Source organism: Amblyomma mixtum, chromosome 3 (assembly GCF_055824585.1).
Source record: "Amblyomma mixtum isolate Tamu chromosome 3, ASM5582458v1, whole genome shotgun sequence".
Taxonomy (NCBI): Eukaryota; Metazoa; Arthropoda; class Arachnida; order Ixodida; family Ixodidae; genus Amblyomma; species Amblyomma mixtum.
In genome coordinates this window covers 152,273,313-152,293,735 of record NC_143014.1, presented here as the reverse complement: position 1 = coordinate 152,293,735, position 20,423 = coordinate 152,273,313, and the positions used below count along the sequence as shown (strand labels likewise).

General features: G+C 48.4%; 1 protein-coding gene across 1 annotated transcript in view; it reads left to right on the top strand.

Moving 5' to 3' along the window:
- The window catches only part of LOC149352387 (protein spaetzle 3-like), a 75,916-nt gene that overhangs the window by 44,481 nt on the left and 11,012 nt on the right, over window positions 1-20,423 (top strand). Inside the window, exon 2 of the mRNA XM_089581550.1 lies at window positions 19,760-19,884. Coding sequence (XP_089437676.1) covers window positions 19,760-19,884 — 125 coding nt within the window. The remainder of the gene's footprint in view (window positions 1-19,759; window positions 19,885-20,423) is intronic.

Genomic DNA, 20,423 nt, shown 5'->3' with positions numbered 1-20,423 from the left:
CTGGAGTTGCTAGAAAAGCTGCAGAGATTTGCGACTCTTTATGTATTGTATAGAAAAGAATGCATGAAAGAAATAAAAAGAAAGGGTGAAGAAGGTACCTTCACAAGACGGGAAAGCTGCTTCAGAAGTTCTTACTACCAGCATGTCTGTTACACACACGCGCACACATACACACAGGCACACGTACACACACGCACGCGAACAAGCAAATCGGCTTTAAAGGATGTGTTGGTTTAGAACTCTTAAAGAAACACGCCCTGAAACGAAACGTCCTCTGCACGTTGTTTTCTATTTTCTATTCCCGATATCCTATCTTCTTTTTTTTTCTGCGTTCATGACTGTCGCTGCTGCATCCACAACAGAAACTGACAGCAAGCGCTTAATTTTTATAGGACCATTTGTTTCATTGAACAGCTGCAGTACAGAGTGCTTTCGTCGTGAATGAAACTCGACGTACAGTCGCGGGTAGAACAATATGTGCCACGCTTCCACGTTCAAACTATTCTCTCGCGTTGCGTAACAGAAATAGGAACGTTTTCTCTCTTTATGTGCGAGAGCAAAAGCAATTAATATTTGCGTATCTATCAAACATACATCACGTTTCGCTATAGATAACGCTAGAAGACCATTACCGTCAAATCATGGTCCATATTTTTCTGTCCGCGAGCTTATTTGGAAATATAAATCTGGTGCATGCCACGCAGGCAATCTACGCGATTGGTTGCTCTCAACAGTTTCAATCCAATTTACACTCTGTTGGATATTAGTTTATCTAAAAACTACGACGGGATCATATGGCCTTGCTCTTAGTGCGACTCTATTTGGGCAGTGTTTATCGTGCTCACAATAATGCGCGAATGGAAACATCGATCACCGCTCGTTTTCATGCAGCGGGACTTGTTTTGTAGCGATTATTTCAGATATAGACAAACTGCGGTATTTGTATTGAAATGCAGGGCGAGCGCAGAAGTGCTCGCATTAGGCACCCGTTAAAATGCTAGGAGCCAAATTTGTTGCTGTAGGAAGTAAAGGTAGAAAATGATGACGTTTAGAGGCGGAATTTTGCTTTTCACTCCCATATTTATTTTTTATGAATTGGCGCCTGAAAAGTTCAGTTTGAGAGCTTAATATTTCATTGTTACAACTACGTCAGGACATTGTGAACGCATACATCGAAGTGTAGCAGCTAATACCTGTTGCACTGTTTGAAGAGGACAAAATGTGCATCTTAAATTACACGATGCACGCACTTGTTGAATCGGCTAATGCGGGACTGCTATTTACGAAAAATGGCACAATCGAGAATTGACCTTGTCACCCACTATTTCTTGCTGCTGCATGTCTGCTGACGTGTTGCGTTGCCCGTGTCAACTGTGTTGCCGAAGGCCCAATCAAGGGACTTGTATGCGAACTTCTGCCATCGGTTCTAGGGCAAAACTTTAGTTGTCGAAATTTAAATAAATAAATAAACAATAAAATATGACGTGCCAGATATGTCCTCTGTAAGGCTCAGGCTTGAGTAGATGGCAGGGTTTTATATGTTTATATTTTTTTTACGGAGCAACAGATTTAAAAAAGGAAAACTCGAAACCTCGAAATTGTTGTATTATTAACAACTTTCGCCATAAACAATTAAGGTCTTAAGTAATCACTCCGCTCTGATGAGTCAGTACATTTGACATTCACCTGAATAGTAAGATGATTTCTCCGTTCACACATTGTGTTTGTAGCTTCGATAGTTAAAAAAAATTCTTTTTGAAGATAATTGCGTCTGACTCTATAGCGGGCCACGTTTCACCCACACATTTTAAACTTTAAAGCGCGTCCTTGCCCTCGTAAAGCGCTCTTTTGTTTTCACATTCTTATGAGTCTGGCATTTTTACTTTCTTCTTCATTTCTTCGCCTTGCAATCTTCTCTGGATTCCAATTTTTTCGCGCTTGTACACTCCTTCAGCAGCACTCCTTCGCAGAAATCTTGGATTCTTTTGTTCTGACAAGAACATGTGCAAATTCTTTTGTTGTGCAAAACAGAACATACGTCTACTATATGCTTCAGAACATCTTGCGCAGCCATATCAGCGTTTTTTGGGCCGAAGCATTATTGTCATGCACTTTGTGCTGGCTGTTCTGGTTGCAACTGTGTCCGCTCGACCCATCATTAAAAATCTCGATAACTTATTGTAAATGTTGATCAAAGCACTTCAAACGCGCGACAGTGAGCACTAAGCGTATCCTTGACTCTTCGGTTTGGCCCCTAAGGAAATGAGAAAATATTCCTTGAGCAGAACCAGACACTAGCCTGCAACTGTCTTGCGAATTGGAGTTTAACAGAAGGAGCTTTGAAAACCGCGTTCTCTGCAGCTGCTTGGAAGAACTAGCATTGCGACAAGCACTTGGAGTAACTAGTAAGCTAAGTTGCGCGACCCTTGCAGGACGACGAAGGAAGTGCCACAGAAGGAGATTTCGTAAAAGTGCAACAAATGGGTCCATCGTAGCCACCTTACAACCGATGCCGAAGAACCAAAGGCGGAGGACAAAGTGTACCTGCCGTACCCGGAAGATGAACACAATGTCGTGGTTCACGAAGCATATATTTGCTCAGACTGCATTGATTCCTTGCTGGACGGGGCCGCAAACACGATACAAGAATGTTGCGAAGACGGAAACAAAGCGTACGATACGAATAGATTCATGACATTGCTCAGTGTATTTATTTAGTGATGGAGTGTTGACGAAAGTGACCTTAGTGAGACGGCCTTTGTGTGAAAGGTGCCAGAAGCGCTGTGCTGTTCAATAATAAACGTTATAAGTGTAAAAACGGCAGCTGAATTTCTTCTTTCTCAGATGAAAACTGTTACAAAGTTCCTAATAAGGAACTAAGCATATTCATGCATGCTTGGAGGATAACCTGCACATGTGCATTATTCCAGAGGTTTCTCAGGCACAGAAATTTCGAACAGGAATATTCGTACAGTCGTCAGCCGCTGAACTCACACGAACACGCGAACATTTATTTTTGGTTCATTTTCTCGGAATCTTTGAGGGGAGTAGCAAATTCTGCAAGTTATTTCTTTAAACCATGAGAGTCCGAACAACCGCCCTGCGCTGATACCTTGTAGTTGCTGACCTGAGCGGCGTTTTGGACGTGGAAGATTGGGGTGCCTTGACGCGTTTAGTAAATTTGGTTTTTTAATTTTCGAGGAAAGGAAATGGCGCAGTAACTGTCTCACATTTCGGTGGACACCTGAACCGCGCCGTAAGGGAAGAGATAAGTGAGGGAGTGAGAGGAGAACGGAAGAAAGAGGTGCCGTAGTGTAGAGTTCCGGAATAATTTCAACCACCTAGGGTTTTTTAACGTGCACTGACATCGCTCAGCACACGGGCGCCTTTTGCATTTCGCCTTCATAGACACGCGGCCGCCGCGGCCGGGTTCCAACACGGGAACTCATCATCGAGGTTCAGGGCAAAGTGCAGGAATTGTAACTCTTCAGCCACTACCATTTGATACAATAAAATAAAGTCCGGGATTATGCCTATCCCTTTAAGCTGAAGATCAGTGAATAGAAGTGGATAAAGAAAGTTAATTTTTTTGTGGATTTTTTTAATAACATTGCAAGAAAGAGGCGGCTACATTCAGTTGAGCAGTACACGAGTCTAAACCTGCGCAGGGCGAGGAACGTTGCAGCCGAAACATTAGTCGGACAGTTTTAGTGCTGTTAAATGTTTTCGTATGGCGATGAAAAAAGCGCTGTGGTGAGTTTTCAATTAATATAAATTTTCTTGCCGCTGAATGACGCATGTCTTCCAGGCGAAGTGAACAAGCAATGAACCTGTTGAAGAGCACAAGGTTAGCTTTCCAGCACCGTAATAATGCGCAGAACAAGGTGGGATTATTGATCTTAAACCTAGGGTAAACCATTCCGCGCGTATGGACATGTCTGCGCTAAGTAATTGCACGGGAAATATTATATCTCTACAACAGCTACGCTCAGAACGGTTAACGAGCCTCCGCACTTTAACATTTCAGTGATGTGGTGCGCAGTCATGTCGTACGCGATAATGCTGAGCAGAAAGCCCTCTTATTTTTGAAACGCGTCTTTTTACTTTACACCACGCGAATTTAGGAAACACGAATGCTAGGCATTCAGGCACTTCTTAAATATATATCCGATCTATTATGAGCTTAGGGATCTTCGCAGTCGCCATAAAGAAAAAAAATGGCATGAATCCCGGCATGAAAAAGCTCACGGTATGACTGAAGAATTATCAGTTGAATACTGCAGGCGATTTATTTTTTGCGGGCTCTAAATTTCACGAATGCAGCCTGAGTCGCAGTTTAGCAATATTTCGCAAGCGCTAAATTTCGTGAAGTGGAAGGCTCCTTAATTATCCCCTCTTCCACGAGGGACAGTTTCAAGCTGGTATTCTTTGGAGCACGAACACACTGCAGGGGACGTGATGTTGCACTTAGGAGCGATTGTAAACTCCATTCAAGCGGCATGACTCACTGAAGAGCATAGCGTATTCGAAGGGCTTAGAGACGCTGTGCAGTATACGGATGACCTATGCGGGGATTGGGAATTAAACGTTTCAGTAAGCGAATTCCGCCTGGCATCATTTACTTGCATCTAATGCGTACTGACGGAAATAACGTGCTCCTTTAAAGACTCCCTTTTTTTTTTCGGGAATATATAAGACGACATCCTGCCCAAATTACTCGCGAGAAGAATTTTTTTCTGAGTCGTACACAATTCAAGAAAAACGCCAAAATTAGGTCCTCGCGGAAATTGCGTCGTTTGCAGAATGTCCTTCTTTCCTTATTGCTTGAGTGTGTTGAACTGTGAAACACGATGCATTTTCTATGATACGCCCGTATTGTATGAATGTTTATGACGGTATGCAGTCCAGCGAAATCTCTAGAGCTCGATTGTATCAATGATCTCCTGGTCCATGAGATATCAAAGAGGTAGAAAAAAAATATTGAAGGGACCCATGTTCGGATTCACACTCATCAGGGGCAGGGAGGTCATGTGGGCAGGTAATGGAGGAAGTGCCCACGAAGAGGCCATTTTAATGGGGATTTGTTGTGGGGAAATGAGCGATGTTGCGGTGCGATGGCTCTTGGGCAGTTCCAATATGTGTGACCAACATACAGGGTGCCTCGTACAAAATGAGCTTAGGAGTCAAATAAATGAAAAAGTTCGTCGAAGGTAGGAAAATAAACTGAAACACCATTGTTGGCAGTCGAAAACATAATATGGAGTATTGCGAAGAACCGAACTAATTGTTAAACTTCACTGTACCGTTCGCAGCGGACAGTGGTAGGTATAAAAAATATAAAATCAGAACGCCGTGCACGGTCAGACCACACAGTGCCATTTCCGTAACTGTGCCATTATTCCGAACGCTTTCGCCACACCCTGTACGAAGTGCGCAAAATCCCAGATGACCGCGATATTGCAGCCACTCGCGCACGCTCATGGCTATATACTGCGGCTCTGCCTACTTATGTCAGGGTACTATAGCAACGGTAGTGAAAAAAGCACTATGATTTTTCGCAAAATGAAAGCCCACCTGCAACCATGTCGCAAACCATTCAAAATGCGATTGGCGCGAATGGCTTTGCTGTCAACATGATTGGCCACTCGGAGCGGTGAATGACAAGAACGGGGTAGAATCGGAGGAAATTTCTTAGTCTGTGATTACGGCAACAGTCTGAATGACATGCATTCATCCCACTGCTTGCGGACAAGATCAAACCGAGAAAACTTCGGGCCCGTAAGGAGATTATTGCGGGAAAAACACTGCGTGTTAAGTGGAAGCTGGAATTTCTGGATTTTTTCGTGCACTGCCGACTATGGATCTGTAATTATCTTCGAACACACGCTCGGTTATTAAAATTGCTTGGAACGGTTTAACATGAAAAACAGCTTTCTAAGCTAGAATTCTTACTGCAGTGTCTTCTGTACGGGAACGACAGTCGCATCATTTAAAAACGGGATTTTGTAGCTCTACACTTCAGCACACGAACACACAAGGAGACGGGACAGGCGCTATAACTATAGGCGCTAACGTGTGTTGAAGTGTTGCGCTACAAAATCCCGTTTTTACATCGTGGGCCAACTATAGCCCCAAACAAACGCTGCTGAGAATCGCTTGATCTGTCTTACCTGCAACATCACCGCAATAACTCTAAAAATGTCCCTGCACTTTCGCCATTGATTTTGCCTCGAATGCTCACCGAAGCGTCCATGTTCTCTGCACCGCTCCTTTTTCAAGGCAGTGGTTTGTAAACGCAAGCCAAATTTTTTCTTCCCTGCCTCAGGTTCATTCGCAGACCAAGTGTTTGGCTGTTTGGCTAACGGTAAAGCAGTGCGAGTCAGTCCTGCAATTCGAGAAAAAGCATGCTTTTACCAGGCTCCACATAGACGCAATTGTCTTTTTAACCGCTATAGTGGTGGGGTTAAGGCGCTCCACAGGTCGCTAAAGAGGAGAACATACGCAAACAACACTCGTCCATGTGTCCCCTCCCTCGTGATGTGTGTGCTCTGGATCTCGAAACCAGCGCTGCAGGTTCTCAATTACTTGGGATACAAAGCCCCATACAATAATTAGGCTCAGGTGCAGCGCGTCTCTCACTCCATGTATATTGTGCTCCAGCGGGTCCTAGGGCACCGCGTGATCTATGGGAATGGACGGGCTGATGAAGAATCAAAAAGGAGCGTCAGTTATGTTAGAATATAATACTCCTTCATTTTTCGAGAACTAATTCCAACTTCCTACTCTCCGGCTCCTTGTACAGAGCGACAGCACTAGGCTTGGTCTCTCACTCCAGGCTGCTGCATTGAAATGATGGGTATAGTTACCAGTTTTATGATTCGATGAGGCATCCAGCGCACTCAGGGGAAGCTTCTACGTAAGATGAGGTTTGGGGTGGCTTCTAAGGGGCCGTACCTCCATGTTAACGTACACGTGCGGCATCTGCGACCTGTGCTTCTATTGGCGTTCTTTGAACAGTGGACTACGTAATTGCTGTTTTCTCCTTGTGTGCGCGTAAACGAACGGCGCATCGTGATATCAGGCCATTGCGGCTGCAGACCTCATACTTACCTCAAACAGGTTCTCGTAATATTTTCCGGGCCGCTGGAGTTGCTAGATTTGTAACGCTGCTCAGATCTCGGCTCGCGGCTGGGATTAGAACCATTGCTTGTATGGTTGCATATAATCGCTCCTCTCTCCTACCCAAATCGTCACTTTATATAATACTCATTCTTCGCCTCTCCCTTTTCCCCTCTACAGAGTATACTACAGCAGCTGATTGTGGCCATTTGCAATAACCCCATTCTGCCTTGTTCTCTCATCCATACCTCCTTCTGACTGCACACAATTGTGAAATTAAAGCTTCCTTCTGCTGTTTGCGCTGAATGTTAATGTTTTATCCTTGATGCCGTTCTTGTAAGCATCGATGTATGGAGCCATTTTGTGTACGTCCTCACACGACTCTTCCATGTGCGGAAGACATTGGCTTCCGCACCGAGAGCTGAAATGGCTTCCGCAATTATCTATGGATGCCGGTAACTCGACGTAGGCGGGACAATGGAGGTCCAGTCCACTTCTGGACAGACTATAGTGTATTGCCGCTTTACGGAAGACACTACGGAAGTGTGGATACGTAATTTTCTTATTGGTTTATAATACTGCTGAGGCAGAAATAAATTGTAACGAACGGCCGGGTGTTAGGCCGCAAAGGCTGGTTTCCAGTTGCCATTTCTGTGTTCGCTAACCACATAACCCTCTGCGAAAATACACAGAAAACGGTACGAAAAAGAAATAGAGTCCGCTTTTCTTGGTGAGGTGCGCCATCTTATAGAATTTTTCCAGTTTTCTCGGCACACTTTTGAATCGCTCTCCTTGTCGCACGTATGCCGAGTTTCATTCACTTCATTTAGTGCATCGCACGCCTGTGTGCTGTGCGATGCCAGTGCACGTTAGACAACACCGGGAGTCGAAATTAGTCCAGAGCCTTCCATGACGACGTCTCGCTTATGTGCAGCTTTGGGACGTTAACCCCCCCCATACCATACCATACCATACCATACCATACCATACCATACCATACCATACCATGCAATACCATACCATACCATACCGTACCGTACCACACCATACCATGCCATACCATACAATACCGTGCCGTGCCGTACTAGGCCATACCATACCGTAACGTACTATACCGTACTACACCGTACCATGCCGCACCGTACCGTACCGTGCCGTACCATACTGTACCATACATTTGCTTGTATACATACCTTGCTGTAAATCCCTTGCTACAGAATTCCTCTGTCCTCTTTCTAATATCATTAACGCGTTTGAATTTTATTTCAGTGTACTTATCAAGCCATTATTTACTCAGCTAAAAATATCGCTTCGGCAATTTATCCCTGTGGCTTTTTAGGATAGTGCGCAGAAGAGGAACGAACACCGGGAGGCAGGAAACATGAGGAAACAGGGGGTGAATTTCAATGATTTTCTTCGAAAGCCGGCAAGAAGCACAGTTTGACCAAACCACAGGGAAAAAAAATGAAGCAGTGTTCGCTGTTTCTACGCCAGCCGCGAAAGGCTTTCACACGCGAAAAGGCTTTCTGCATGAAACACAATTTTTACGCATACGTGTCCTTGGGCAGACGTCCGATCTGAGCCATTTCGATCATTGTGTCCCTGGCAACTCTCATGTTGTTTGTGAGACGAAATGGGCCAAAGTCGACACGACCGCATGCACTGACCACATTTTCTGGCGGCATTCGCTTTTCTGGAACATTTCCTGTATCATTAAGCAGTTGTGGTTTTTCCAGCAGTAGGCAGCCTTTCTAGACAATTCGAAGAAACGCCTCGAGTATCGTCCCACCAAACTTCCCGACTTAACTCCGCCCCAAAAGCGGCCCGCCAGCTACGGCATTTTTAGTGCGATCAACTCTTCAGTGTGGATGGCGTCTCTCTTGGCCCATGTGTCGCTTTTGGACGTTCAGCCTCATATATCACATACCATTCCTCGGCGTGGTTCAGTGCTCAGCAGAAGCGTGCGCAGAACGCCACGCTAGTGGTTAGGCTTTGAGGAATGCACACTGGACATAAGTGTTCATGCAGCGAGCATCGTGACGATAAATATTTTGACCAAGACGCATTCTTGGTTCGTAACGGCGAAGCTGTAATTACAAAGCTAATCAAGGTGAAATGCGTACAGATTTGACCAGGATATTTCACAGATGTAGCTGTGTGAGGAGATTTCGCCCTGTGAACGGCGAAGTGGTATGTCGTAGAGGAAAACTCCCACATTCCCCAGCTGTGTCCACAAGAGTGTTGCCCAGTTAGAGCTGAGCCTCGGGTACTTGTGGTCCGGAGGAGTGGACGCTCTTGAGCATGCACTGCCACCTGTGGTCACGTGATCTAGGTGGGCTCGCAGGAATGAGCGCATTTGTGGCGGAGGAGGTGTGTAGCGCTGCACAGCTGTCGCTGTCACCTCTTTGCCCCTCGGAGGGAGAAAAAATGTGCGCTAACCACGCTGTCGCAGACGCAGGTCCTTGACCGTCGCTACAACGCATCTTTCTACGATATATCCTGGTGGCGTTGAGCTGATCTTGATTTGCGTGTCTCAGGGTTAACGCTTTCATAACAGCGCCTCAATTTTTTTGTCACTACATATGCAGACCCTTTCCTGGCACTCCATCGCTACTTCGCCTTCACGCATCATTTACGAAAAATTGAGGCCTTCCTTGTTTTCGCTCCAGCGGCGGATTTATGGGTGACTATTGAAGGGGTCGGTTGGAGCACCCGGTTTTATTTGCCTATGCATTTAATGGGATCTTTCGAAAAATAGGGTTTTGCATAGTTTCCCTCAGAAACTTTCGCCTGACGGGGAGGAGCGGCCGCTTCTCATTCCAGAATTTCTTGAAGGTACGCTATAAGAGTGACTCTATAGGCTGGCAGCATGCTGGCGCCATCAGTGGCGCAACCGGTGCACTTCGATTTACGACACGCTACTGTTACGGCGACGGAAGGAAGAACCGAGTCTTCAGAGCCCTCCCTTGCCTTCTAAAGTACCGAGTAGGAGGGTTGCCTGCAGTGCATCCTTACCGACGGCGAGCTTGGCTTTCATTCGAGGTAATGCGTCACTACTGCACGGCAATTTCGTGTTCAGCAAAAAGAATAGGACTGGTGCGTTTCCTATGGGGTCACAGACCACCACAGGCGTCTTCAGATCGTAGAGCGTCTCGAATCGTGTGCAGCCAATATTTCAACGAATACCGCTTCAACTAGTCTTCAAGGAAGAAAAGTAAAATTGCACTGTTAATCATGTCTTCACGGTGTGAGCACTGAAAAATAGACGAATAGTTACACAATGCTGCCGATGCTGTGTACGCCAGCCACGGGTGCGCTAGCACGGTCAGCGGCAACGTGCCGCGCTTAATTATCGACGGGCACCAAGCAGGCTTTCCTGCGTTTCGCCTATGCGCGTACTTCTGCGCAAGGTAAGGTACAAATCGCATGCGTGCGCAGAACGCACTAAGTGTATACCGCAGCGGCTTCCCGTAAAACGGTATCGCTGCCGCAGAGTGCGGTCTAATAAAATGCAGGTGCTCCCGCCTTGGCACTCTCTTCGGCCTCCTCGAAATGGAAACGAGCGAAATGAGTCATAAAGAAGTAAAGGCGCTTGGCACACGGCCCCGCTCCTGGCGCACTACTTTTTTCGGCGAGCTGGCGAGAATCTTCCGCGCGCCTTGCGACACCCGAATCGTGCGCTGGCATTATCCGTCCGAGTTTTATGGCTCGCGAGCGCAGCCAGGAAGGGTGCAGCGGCGGCGGCAGACCGCGTGGCGAGGCGGGAGCCGGCCCTCACCCCCGACGAGCGGGGCGAAAAAAGAGAAGAGATAGCGCGGGGCATCTCATTAGCCCCGTGTAGCTGGGGGGCGGACGAGGTCAGCTCGGGGCGCATGCCCTCCGCGGGTCGCGCTTTCTCACGACCTCTGAACGCTCGACGGGCATTCCATTCGCAGCCGGCCGTTCCGGTGTCCACTGTGGCATCCTCGCCTCCGATGCGCCTCACTTGAAGACCGTGAAAAAACACCGCCACTGCCCATTGGCTGCCCCCATGCGAGCCGAGAGCCGTTTCTGTCCCGTTCATTGCCCCGCGCTCTTCCTGGAGGAGGCGCGCCCCTCCCACGCGCTGCTGCGGCCGCGGCCGAGGCCCCTCGTCGGACGCGCTCTCCGTAACGCGCTGCCGGACATATCATCGAACGATCGTAACCTTGTGCTTTCGCTCATATTTGGTCTGGTTTGGTTTATTATGGTTTAACGTCCCAAAACGACTCAGGCTATGAGGGACGCCGTAGTGGAGTGCTCCGGAAATTTCGACCACCTGGGGTACTTTAACGTGCACTGACATCGCACAAAACACGGGCCTCTAGAATTTCGCCTCCATCGAAATTCGGCCACTGCGGCCGGGATCGAACCCGCGTCTTTCGGGTCAGCAGCCGAGCGCCGTAACCACTGAGCCACCGCGGCGGGTCTTTCGCTCATATTCGTGTCGCAATCTGTATCCCTGTGATACATGCGACAGCGAATGAACTTTCTTGTTCTTGAAAGCGTGAAAGGGAGTGCACTTGGGGAACAAATTATCGGCGGGTCCAAACGATACCATCCGATTAATATGCTGGCACAACTTCCCCACCGTTTCCATTCTCTCCGTATCTCGCTGCCTTTTTTTCCCTCTCGTACGACTAGATATGATGCTTCTGCTGCAACAAGACAACTGCTAACGTTTGGTGACAGCTTAAGTGGAACGAAATGCTAATACCGTATTTACTCGATTTTAACGCACGCCTTCTTTCCGAAAAAAAAAGAGAACACCTCAAAATGATATGAGCATTAGAATCGAGTACGAAAATGGAACGACGCCAGTAACTCGGCATTACAAAAATGGTGGGTTGGTACTACTTGTCATGTTTCTTGCGCACCGATATTTTGCGATGTCGCCTACCGCAGTCTGATACTGAGAGCCCTCGCGAGCATCTGAAGTGTTCTGTCAGCAAGCCGCCGACCTGGACTTGAGCCAGCATGGAAACACTTGTTGCGAAGATGCGCCAGGTTAAAAAAAAAAAAAATTGACTTTGCGTGCGGAGGATTTCTGAGCACACACTGGCGCAGCCGTGCAGCCCCGCGCCGAGCACTGCCGCCGATGCTCCCGTCCAGGGCGCACAGGCGTCTTGGCGCTCTGCCAAGTTCGCCTAGCGCGGCACCGCCGCCGGAGCTCCCGTCGAATGATGAACGCGCCGTGATGTTATCAGAGCGCAGCATCTTGATGCACTGCCAGAGTCTGCGCTGTGCAGGCCGACGAGGGCGCGAAGGAACGAAATAAGAGAACCCACCGCTTTAATATAAGGCGATCTTGTGCACGGAGGCAAGTGACAGTCAAGCGGTCTCACGCGCGTATTTATTTATCGAAGCGTGAAAACCAGGAGCGCTATACAATCGAAGTCACTGCACTTTTTTTTGTACCTTGGAAAATGGGCGCGCGTTACAAACGCGGGTACATTATAATCGAGTAAATACGTCATTTTAATTACGCGAAAATCGCGCAGCCTGAGGTGGTTTCTGGGCTTTTTAGCCACCTCGATATGCGTCCATTTTTAGGCCTTGGGATGAGAACTGATTGGAGGCTTTGAGAGACTCTGTAAGAGCGCAGTGTTGAAGCTTATTAGCATTGAGAAAAAGCTGCAATAAAACTTGGGTTGGGCCTAGTTGGTACATGATGTTGTGAAGGTGTAGGTTGCGCAATCAAAGGACGAACCACAAAGAAAGACGCAGAGACACACACAAAGCTGCGGCGAGTCACACGAGTTATTTTTATACCATTGCTTCAGCGCGCGTTATCGTTTCAATGGTAATAAAATGCGTAATGAATGAAAGCTGGAAACCTGAAGCAGAAAGCGGCACTATGAGCGAGCTCCATCTATACTGTTATTATGGCGTACTGAAAATGCTTCTCTTTACAATATCTTTTGTTGCGTAACGTGAATGCGAAACCGCGATCACCATCTATCACAGGGGTCCCTCTTGCGCATCGCAAAGCGCTTCTTAGCGAAAGCGCCTCAGAGGCGTCAGCCTAGGCGGTGAATGAGGGAGAATGAGATCATAAGCCCAGAAAAACAGGCGCAACGCAATTCGCGACCAATCTTGCTGCGCACCCGAGCCGGGCACAACACTTGAAAGTCCATAAGCAAGGCTGGAAGCAAGCGACGATAGAAAAAATGTCCTTACGTTTCTCCTTCCAGCTACCCATGTTTACGTTCGCCCTCCAGCAACTGCTCTCGGTGCTCGCGCTTTCGTGTCGTTGGCTTTTATTTCGGGCGCCGGCGGTTAGCTCCAGTGAGTGCGGTCAGGCAGAGGGTCAGGCCCCCTCGCCGCCATTCACGGCGTTCTCCCGGCTGAACGGTAGAGCCGGCTCCCCTCGTCCGATCGGCCGGGCATTCCACGTTGGTCACGACCGATCGCTGCCGAGGCGCGCGGCACTTCCGTCCATCAGGAACGCTGCTGAGCGCGCGCTCCGAGGAGGCCTCGATAATCATCCGAGCGGCCGGCCGGCGGGAGAGGAGGGTACACCTCTTCACAGGCCTCTTCTCCGCTCTCTCCTCGCTTCCCCTATTTTACTCCCATTCTTCTACGGGCCTTTCTTGCCGCTCGAACAGCGTGGAATTTTTTGTTAACTCCTGTTTGACGAAGGGGGCCCCCGACCCGCGGTGCTCGTTCGCATCGCGTCACTGCGCGGCAGCGGACGAGGAGCGCGTCGGCGCGGGAGCGTCTCTCGCTTGGCGGCGCGGCCGGACGCATAAAGAAAACGGTGTCTGAGACGACGCGAGGACTGGCGCGTTTATGGGCTTCGGGAGGACGCGTCCGGGGCAGGTGCCGCTCTGGCCGCGTCGAGTGTGGTCTCGCGTGCCATGAAAACACCGCTGGGGCCCCGCTCGAGCCCGCGACCCATTGTGTGGCCCAGAGAGACGTCTTTATCGATTCTTCGCGGCGGGGTTTCACGCGGGACTGGCGAATGCTGCCGCTGCCGCGTCCAACAGGCGCGTCATTTCCACCACGTTGGTGGTCGCGTTCTGCCGCCGATAGCGCCGGGAGCCGATATTGGTGCCCCGTCCAACGAGATTTCTCCGGTCGACTCTTCCCTCCGTCCGCTGCTCGTCTCAGCAGCCGAGTGCACTCGTTGCCCCGTCCGTGGTAACTGAGATGCGCGGTTCGACTGTTGGCGGGTGACAGCGGCGCGGGGAGGCGTTGCGGCCTCGCAGTCAAAGCTACCTTGGAGGAGGAGGGATAGAACTTCGTTACGTTGGTGCTCAGCTGGATCCCGCTGAATCACTGAGAAGAAGGAAGAGCTATCTGCAGCTGTGAAATTCAGTACGGCCACAAAAATTCATGCAGAACGCGACTTGTGGACCTGAGAGCGAGGCTGCTACATTAGAATCGCGTTTGTTACGTTTCGTTTAAACAAGTATTTGGTCAAATTTGACCGAACAAGCTGCAGGCTGTTCGGTGAGTATATATGGAGGACGGGCAAACGATCGCAAAGTTTATTCATTACAGCAAAGTGGCACACGCGCGCAAAGAAAGTTCCTTTTTTAAAGTACGCTAGCATTATAGTGGCCATTCCCCGCGTTAAGGCGTTGTCTGTCCGTCCGTCCGTCCGTCCGTCCGTCCGTCCGTCTGTCTGTCTGTCTGTCTGTCTGTCTGTCTGTCTGTCTGTCTGTCTGTCTGTCTGTCTGTCTGTCTGTCCGTCTGTCCGTCAGTCCGTCCGTCCGTCCGTCCGTCCGTCCGTCTGTCTGTCTGTCTGTCTGTCTGTCTGTCTGTCTGTCTGTCTGTCTGTCTGTCTGTCTGTCTGTCTGTCTGTGTGTCTGTCTGTCTGTCTGTCTGTCTGTCTGTCTGTCTGTCTGTCCGTCCGTCCGTCCGTCCGTCCGTCCGTCCGTCCGTCTGTCTGTCTGTCTGTCTGTCTGTCTGTCTGTCTGTCTGTCTGTGTCTGTCTGTCTGTCTGTCTGTCTGTCTGTCTGTCTGTCTGTCCGTCAGTCCGTCCGTCCGTCCGTCCGTCCGTCCGTCCGTCCGTCCGTCCGTCCGTCTGTCTGTCTGTCTGTCTGTCTGTCTGTCTGTCTGTCCGTCCGTCCGTCCGTCCGTCCGTCCGTCCGTCCGTCCGTCCGTCCGTCCGTCCGTCCGTCCGTCCGTCCGTCCGAAGCCGGTTTTGTGGCAGGCTGCTCACCTGCCCGCCGGGTGGTTGGAAACCTGCCCAGGTACGCATACATTATATGCACATATACCTAGCAACCTGCCCACCTTGTCGGTTGGCCGCTCATTTAATCATCAGAGGCTGCTAGGGAAGTCCAACCTGAGTCGCAACCCAAAAGTAAGGCTCAGGTTCTCTATCTTCCTTGCACCAGGGGTGCCCCGCCAGAGACGGTTGGTTTAACTCGAAGACTGAAGCTTGATCTTCGCACCAGGGGTGCCCCGTCAGAGACGCTCTCACGATGAGTTGAGACGCAGGGATAAGGCGAATACATGAGGTTTTATATACAGATATTTACAGCATATACAAGTTAAGGGACTAGGGACAAGTTAAACGGCAAAAAGATACAAACCCACAAAAAGGTGGATCTGGCTAACACTAGGGGAGGCCCCTACTCGGCATAGCCGACGATGCATAGCATCTCACCTTAGCCCAGAACCCCGCTTCCGGCTCTGGGGCCCGGTTTTAAAGCCCTAAAGGCCCGGCCCACATTTGGTAGCTTCCAATCATGTTGCACTCTTAACATGATTGGCTCTTCAAGGGCATGGCCAGCCCTCCGGCTTCTACAAGGTAAACCACCCTCTCTACCACAAAATAGACAAACACAAATACACATTCGTGCCAGCACGTGCGCGAATCGGTATCGCGGGGCGGGGGACATCCGTACTTCCCGGCGCATTCGCGAGCGGCCGCGTTCCAAGAAAGGAGACGCTTCGCTTTGAGCGCCCCCAGCCGCGTTCCGATGACCCCGCGTACACTACCGATCCCTTACACCAACCCAAGTAACCAAAGTCCCATCGATGGCAGCACCTGCCATAGAAGGGCAGTGGCGCATCGCTTGACCGCTGCACCACTGCGCCAGGAGTGGTAGGAAGGTTTGGTTTTATTGGGGTTTAACGTCCCAAAGCGAATCAGGCTATGAGGGACGCCGTAGTGAAGGGCTGTGGAAATTTCGACCACCTGGGGTTCTTTGACGTGCACTGACATCGCACAGTACACGGGCCTCTAGAATGTCACCTCCATCGAAATTCGACCGCCGCGGCCGAGATCGAACCCGCGTCTTTCTGGTCAGCAGCCGAGCGCCATAACCACTGAGCCACCGCGGTGCATGGTATGAGTGGTAAGAAGATTCCCAGGGATCCATGAATGGAGAGAATGACCAATTCTGCATACATGGACATTGACCCGTTATCACTATTCGAACAACTGCCACCCGTGAACACTGGATGTGAACACCGGAACCGAAAAGAAAACCGAACTGCTAGCGCACACCTAATTCGCGTTTAGCCTAACTGCGCACACCGGCCAACATTTTTTTCCTGTTCTTCTTGTACATTGATGAGCCCTCTTAGAATATTAGCCTTATATCTATATCTTCATATCACTTTGTATCTTTATCACTTTGTCGGCCTATATCTTAGAATATTAGGCCGACAAAGTGAGGGCGGTACCAATGAGTAGTGACTTTATGTAGCTTGTGTATATTATAACTGATGATAAAAAAAACTCACTAATATGTGTCGGATCAGCCTGTCGGGTGGAACTTTGCTCGTCGGTTTCATGTAAGAGCCAGCAGGTCGCACAGAGGTGGTGTTGGTTTGGGCTTGATCGACCAGCGTGCAAACGGGCACGCTGACTCGTTCGCCCCGCTTAGCAAGTTTATGTGAACACGCGCTGATAATGACAGATCAACTCGGCTTTCAACTCAACCCGCTCGCTTCGTGTTCTGCGTAAAAAGTTGGTTTCCATTCACGAGGCGTCTTTGCTTTTTTTGTCATTGGTCGGAAAAGTAAAGCTAGAGGAAATCATGCATCGGGAGCACCGCCACGTTTATGCACTGTGTCAATGATTAGTTGGGCAGATGGCTTGATGAAAATGATGCTTCGAAAGGAAACGTTGCTCTGAAGCAGAGTTTTCGCATTACGTTTCGAAAGTGGCGCATATCAGTTCTGATTTAATCATTCCTTACATGTAGCGGAAAAAATAAAGGTTACAAACGAGATTATAGTAACTTAAAAAAAGAAAACAGCGCTACAGACACACACCGTAGAAAGAAAAGGACACACACGGCTCTGCATACCCAACAATTCTGAACAAAAGCATTTAGAGCGCGAAATCGTTTATGGACACAATTTTTGCACATAATGTAAGATTTCGCTATAACAATCAATGTATCCGGAGATCAACCGATGGCAGTCTTGCGTTTTTTTTTTCTATGAAGATTTTTGTTATCGCCAAATCTGTTCCCTAATGGTTTCCTATGGCAGCCTTAACTCTTTATTGCGATTGACAGAAACACTTTAAAAGAAACATTTTGCTACATATCAGAACGAATTTTCTTCTGTGGCTTGCACTGGAGTATGAAGGAGCATGTGTAGATGCAGGAAAACTTGTAAATCCAGTTGTATGCTAAGGACAGGCTTTAAAAAAAGAATTTTCTGAATACCATCTTCGCACCAAGCCTCATTTTTAAAAGCTGCTTAACCGATGACAAAATGTTTTTTGCCAGAAATAATCAGGAAGATTACTTTTCTCCATGTCCACAATTACCACGAATTTTTTTTAGAGAAATCGGAGATGGTCGAGCGCCACAGTTAGGACGTTTGAAATGGAAGGATCCCCCAAATATGATATGCTCACCAGGACGTATATAAGGAATCTGACAACCTGATGTCGACATGTCGTGCACTCTTATCTATGTTCATACCTCTACTTCAAGAAATGTAAAACTTACTCCTGACGAAGCCAATTCAGTGTTATTCAAAGAACGTTGCTGATCGTTTCAAGCTGCGAACTTGGATGATAATTTGTCGTTTTTTGCTTGCGTAAACTCATTGACGAGCAACAAACTGCCTTTAGAAGTACCATAATGGCGAACTAAAAAAAATGATAGGAAACTGGCACGACAAGTTATGCTATATCCAGAGCTGAAAACAGGCATTTATTGAACGCATTAAGGATCATTTGTGCGGTCATTAATTTTTCGAACTTTACATCCTAAATATTTGTCTGTTTGCCGCGTTGAATTTGACTGTTTTTACGACTGTTAACTTGCTCGAATTTAGGTCTCGACTGGATGTACGGTTATTTTACTTGCATTGTCAATCTGCAACCCTGATATAAGTAACGAGCGCAGAGTTGCATGTAGGTAACCGAGGTCGCTAGAGGGCTTCATGTTCAGTACTATAGGCAGCGTATATTTGAATGCAAGGTCTGCCTCCACAAGGGCCGTAAGGTCTCGGTTGCAACTCAAGCGCTTTCGTTACCCGAAAACAAGATTTGCGAAGCTTGACTTTCCTTGCAAGCTAAGGAGAAAAACAATATGAAATCGAAAGTGCGGTGAGTGGTAAAACGCGAGCGCAGATTAGGACGGATGCGGCAGAAAGCCAGCGTATGCTCGGTGGGTGCTTCTTATATTGTCTTAAGTCTGGGGCCGTCTTCTGCTTTCTTTCCGAAAACAATTTGCTTCGATTATTGACCAGACCATGTGGATCACAAAAAGCATCTGGTTCGCGTCGTGATAGCCCGCTTTGCCTTTTGTCTTCTGGTGGAAGGTGTGCACTCGTGGCATTTTTGCACATTTTGTTTTATCATGTCTTTGAACGGCATCCTTTTTTGTTCTTGTTTTTTTTTTGCGCTGAGGCACGCCAATCGCGTCGAATGTCGTGGTAGTGGCTCTAGGCTCTACTGGGATTTATTCGAGCTCGCGTGTTTGAAGCGCTACCTTTCACACTTAGCGCAGATCTTTCGGAGCACTGGTTCCCTTTGCAATAGAAGTCAGTGAAGCGTACTCTTGACTGATATGGGGCTACGAACTCATCATGGCTCAAGGATTGGCAAATCCTTCCGACGGGATAACTTCTGCCTTTCCAGGAGCTGTCAGCTAGGGATGTCTGGGTACACCGTAATCAGGTGGAGCCCATCGGTATAGCTCAGTTTCGGTGCATCGTACGTATTGCTGCTCCCTACCTGCCGAGCACGTACTTGGCATTTCAGTCTGGGTTTAACGTCAGGAGGCACTGTCACCAGGAGCCCTATTTGCAGCAGTAGCAACGTTGACGCTCTAGCGACTCTGAGGCCCTGCCTCTATGCCCCATACCCACAAAGCGCCACGTGACTGCTGGCGCATCTGCAGTGAGAGCGCGAGATGAGTGTTTAAAATGACGTGCTGGTCATGGCGCTTTCAGTGTGTGCGTGTGTGTTCATTGCATTATCTTGTGATCTTGCTACGTTGCTTGCAGCTGTTCCTACCGAGCAGAATTATCACTTTTCTTTCGGTGATGTAATGTTTTCTATAAATGTGCAATGTGTCCCATGGGCTGCAATCTCATCTTACTGGCGTGATGCGAGTGCATGTACGGTGCGCCTTACTAGGCCATCTGTAGCCGCTTGAGGTTCTAATGGGATGCCTTGTGTGGCCTTTTACAGCTGACATTGGCACTCCTACTGGTTTTGTGCGCTCTGGACCTGAAAGCAGAAATCCTGAAAGGATATCCTTGCATCCGAAGGCTCAACCAGCTGTACTGCCCAACGCCCGGCAACAGCTATCCAAAGTGAGTTTTCCCTTATATGATATGTGTGTGTGTTTTTTAGTAGCGTTTACTGTGGCACGAAAAACAAATGAGCCTTTCAAAAACTGAAACAGTAGCAAAACGCAAGAAAAAACTGCGCTCGAAAGCTGGAAAGTTAATGTTCGCACTACAATGTGGTCTTTCGACAAGCGCAAAGCACGGAGAGAGAACATCCATTGAAAACACGAACTGCATTCCTATAGAGTGAACTTATAGCAAAGGAGCTATGCTTACGCGTGAAGAAGAAAACTGAACTCGCAAGTGCTGTGAATCAAAAAGTAATGCGCTGGAAAATATTTCGGAGGCGAATTGTTGCATTGATTCGCCTGGGCGCATCAGATCTATACTCGATGCCTCTGTTTCTAGTGTTGCCATGCTGAGTGCAGCGCAATACTTTACGTCCGAGTTCGCGAGGTTACAGCTGGTATTTTGTGTAATACTGAATGCACTACCCTGCATTTTTTAGTGCGCACAGACGCGCACACACGGGGACAGCGACAAAAGCCCACACCGTGCGCCAT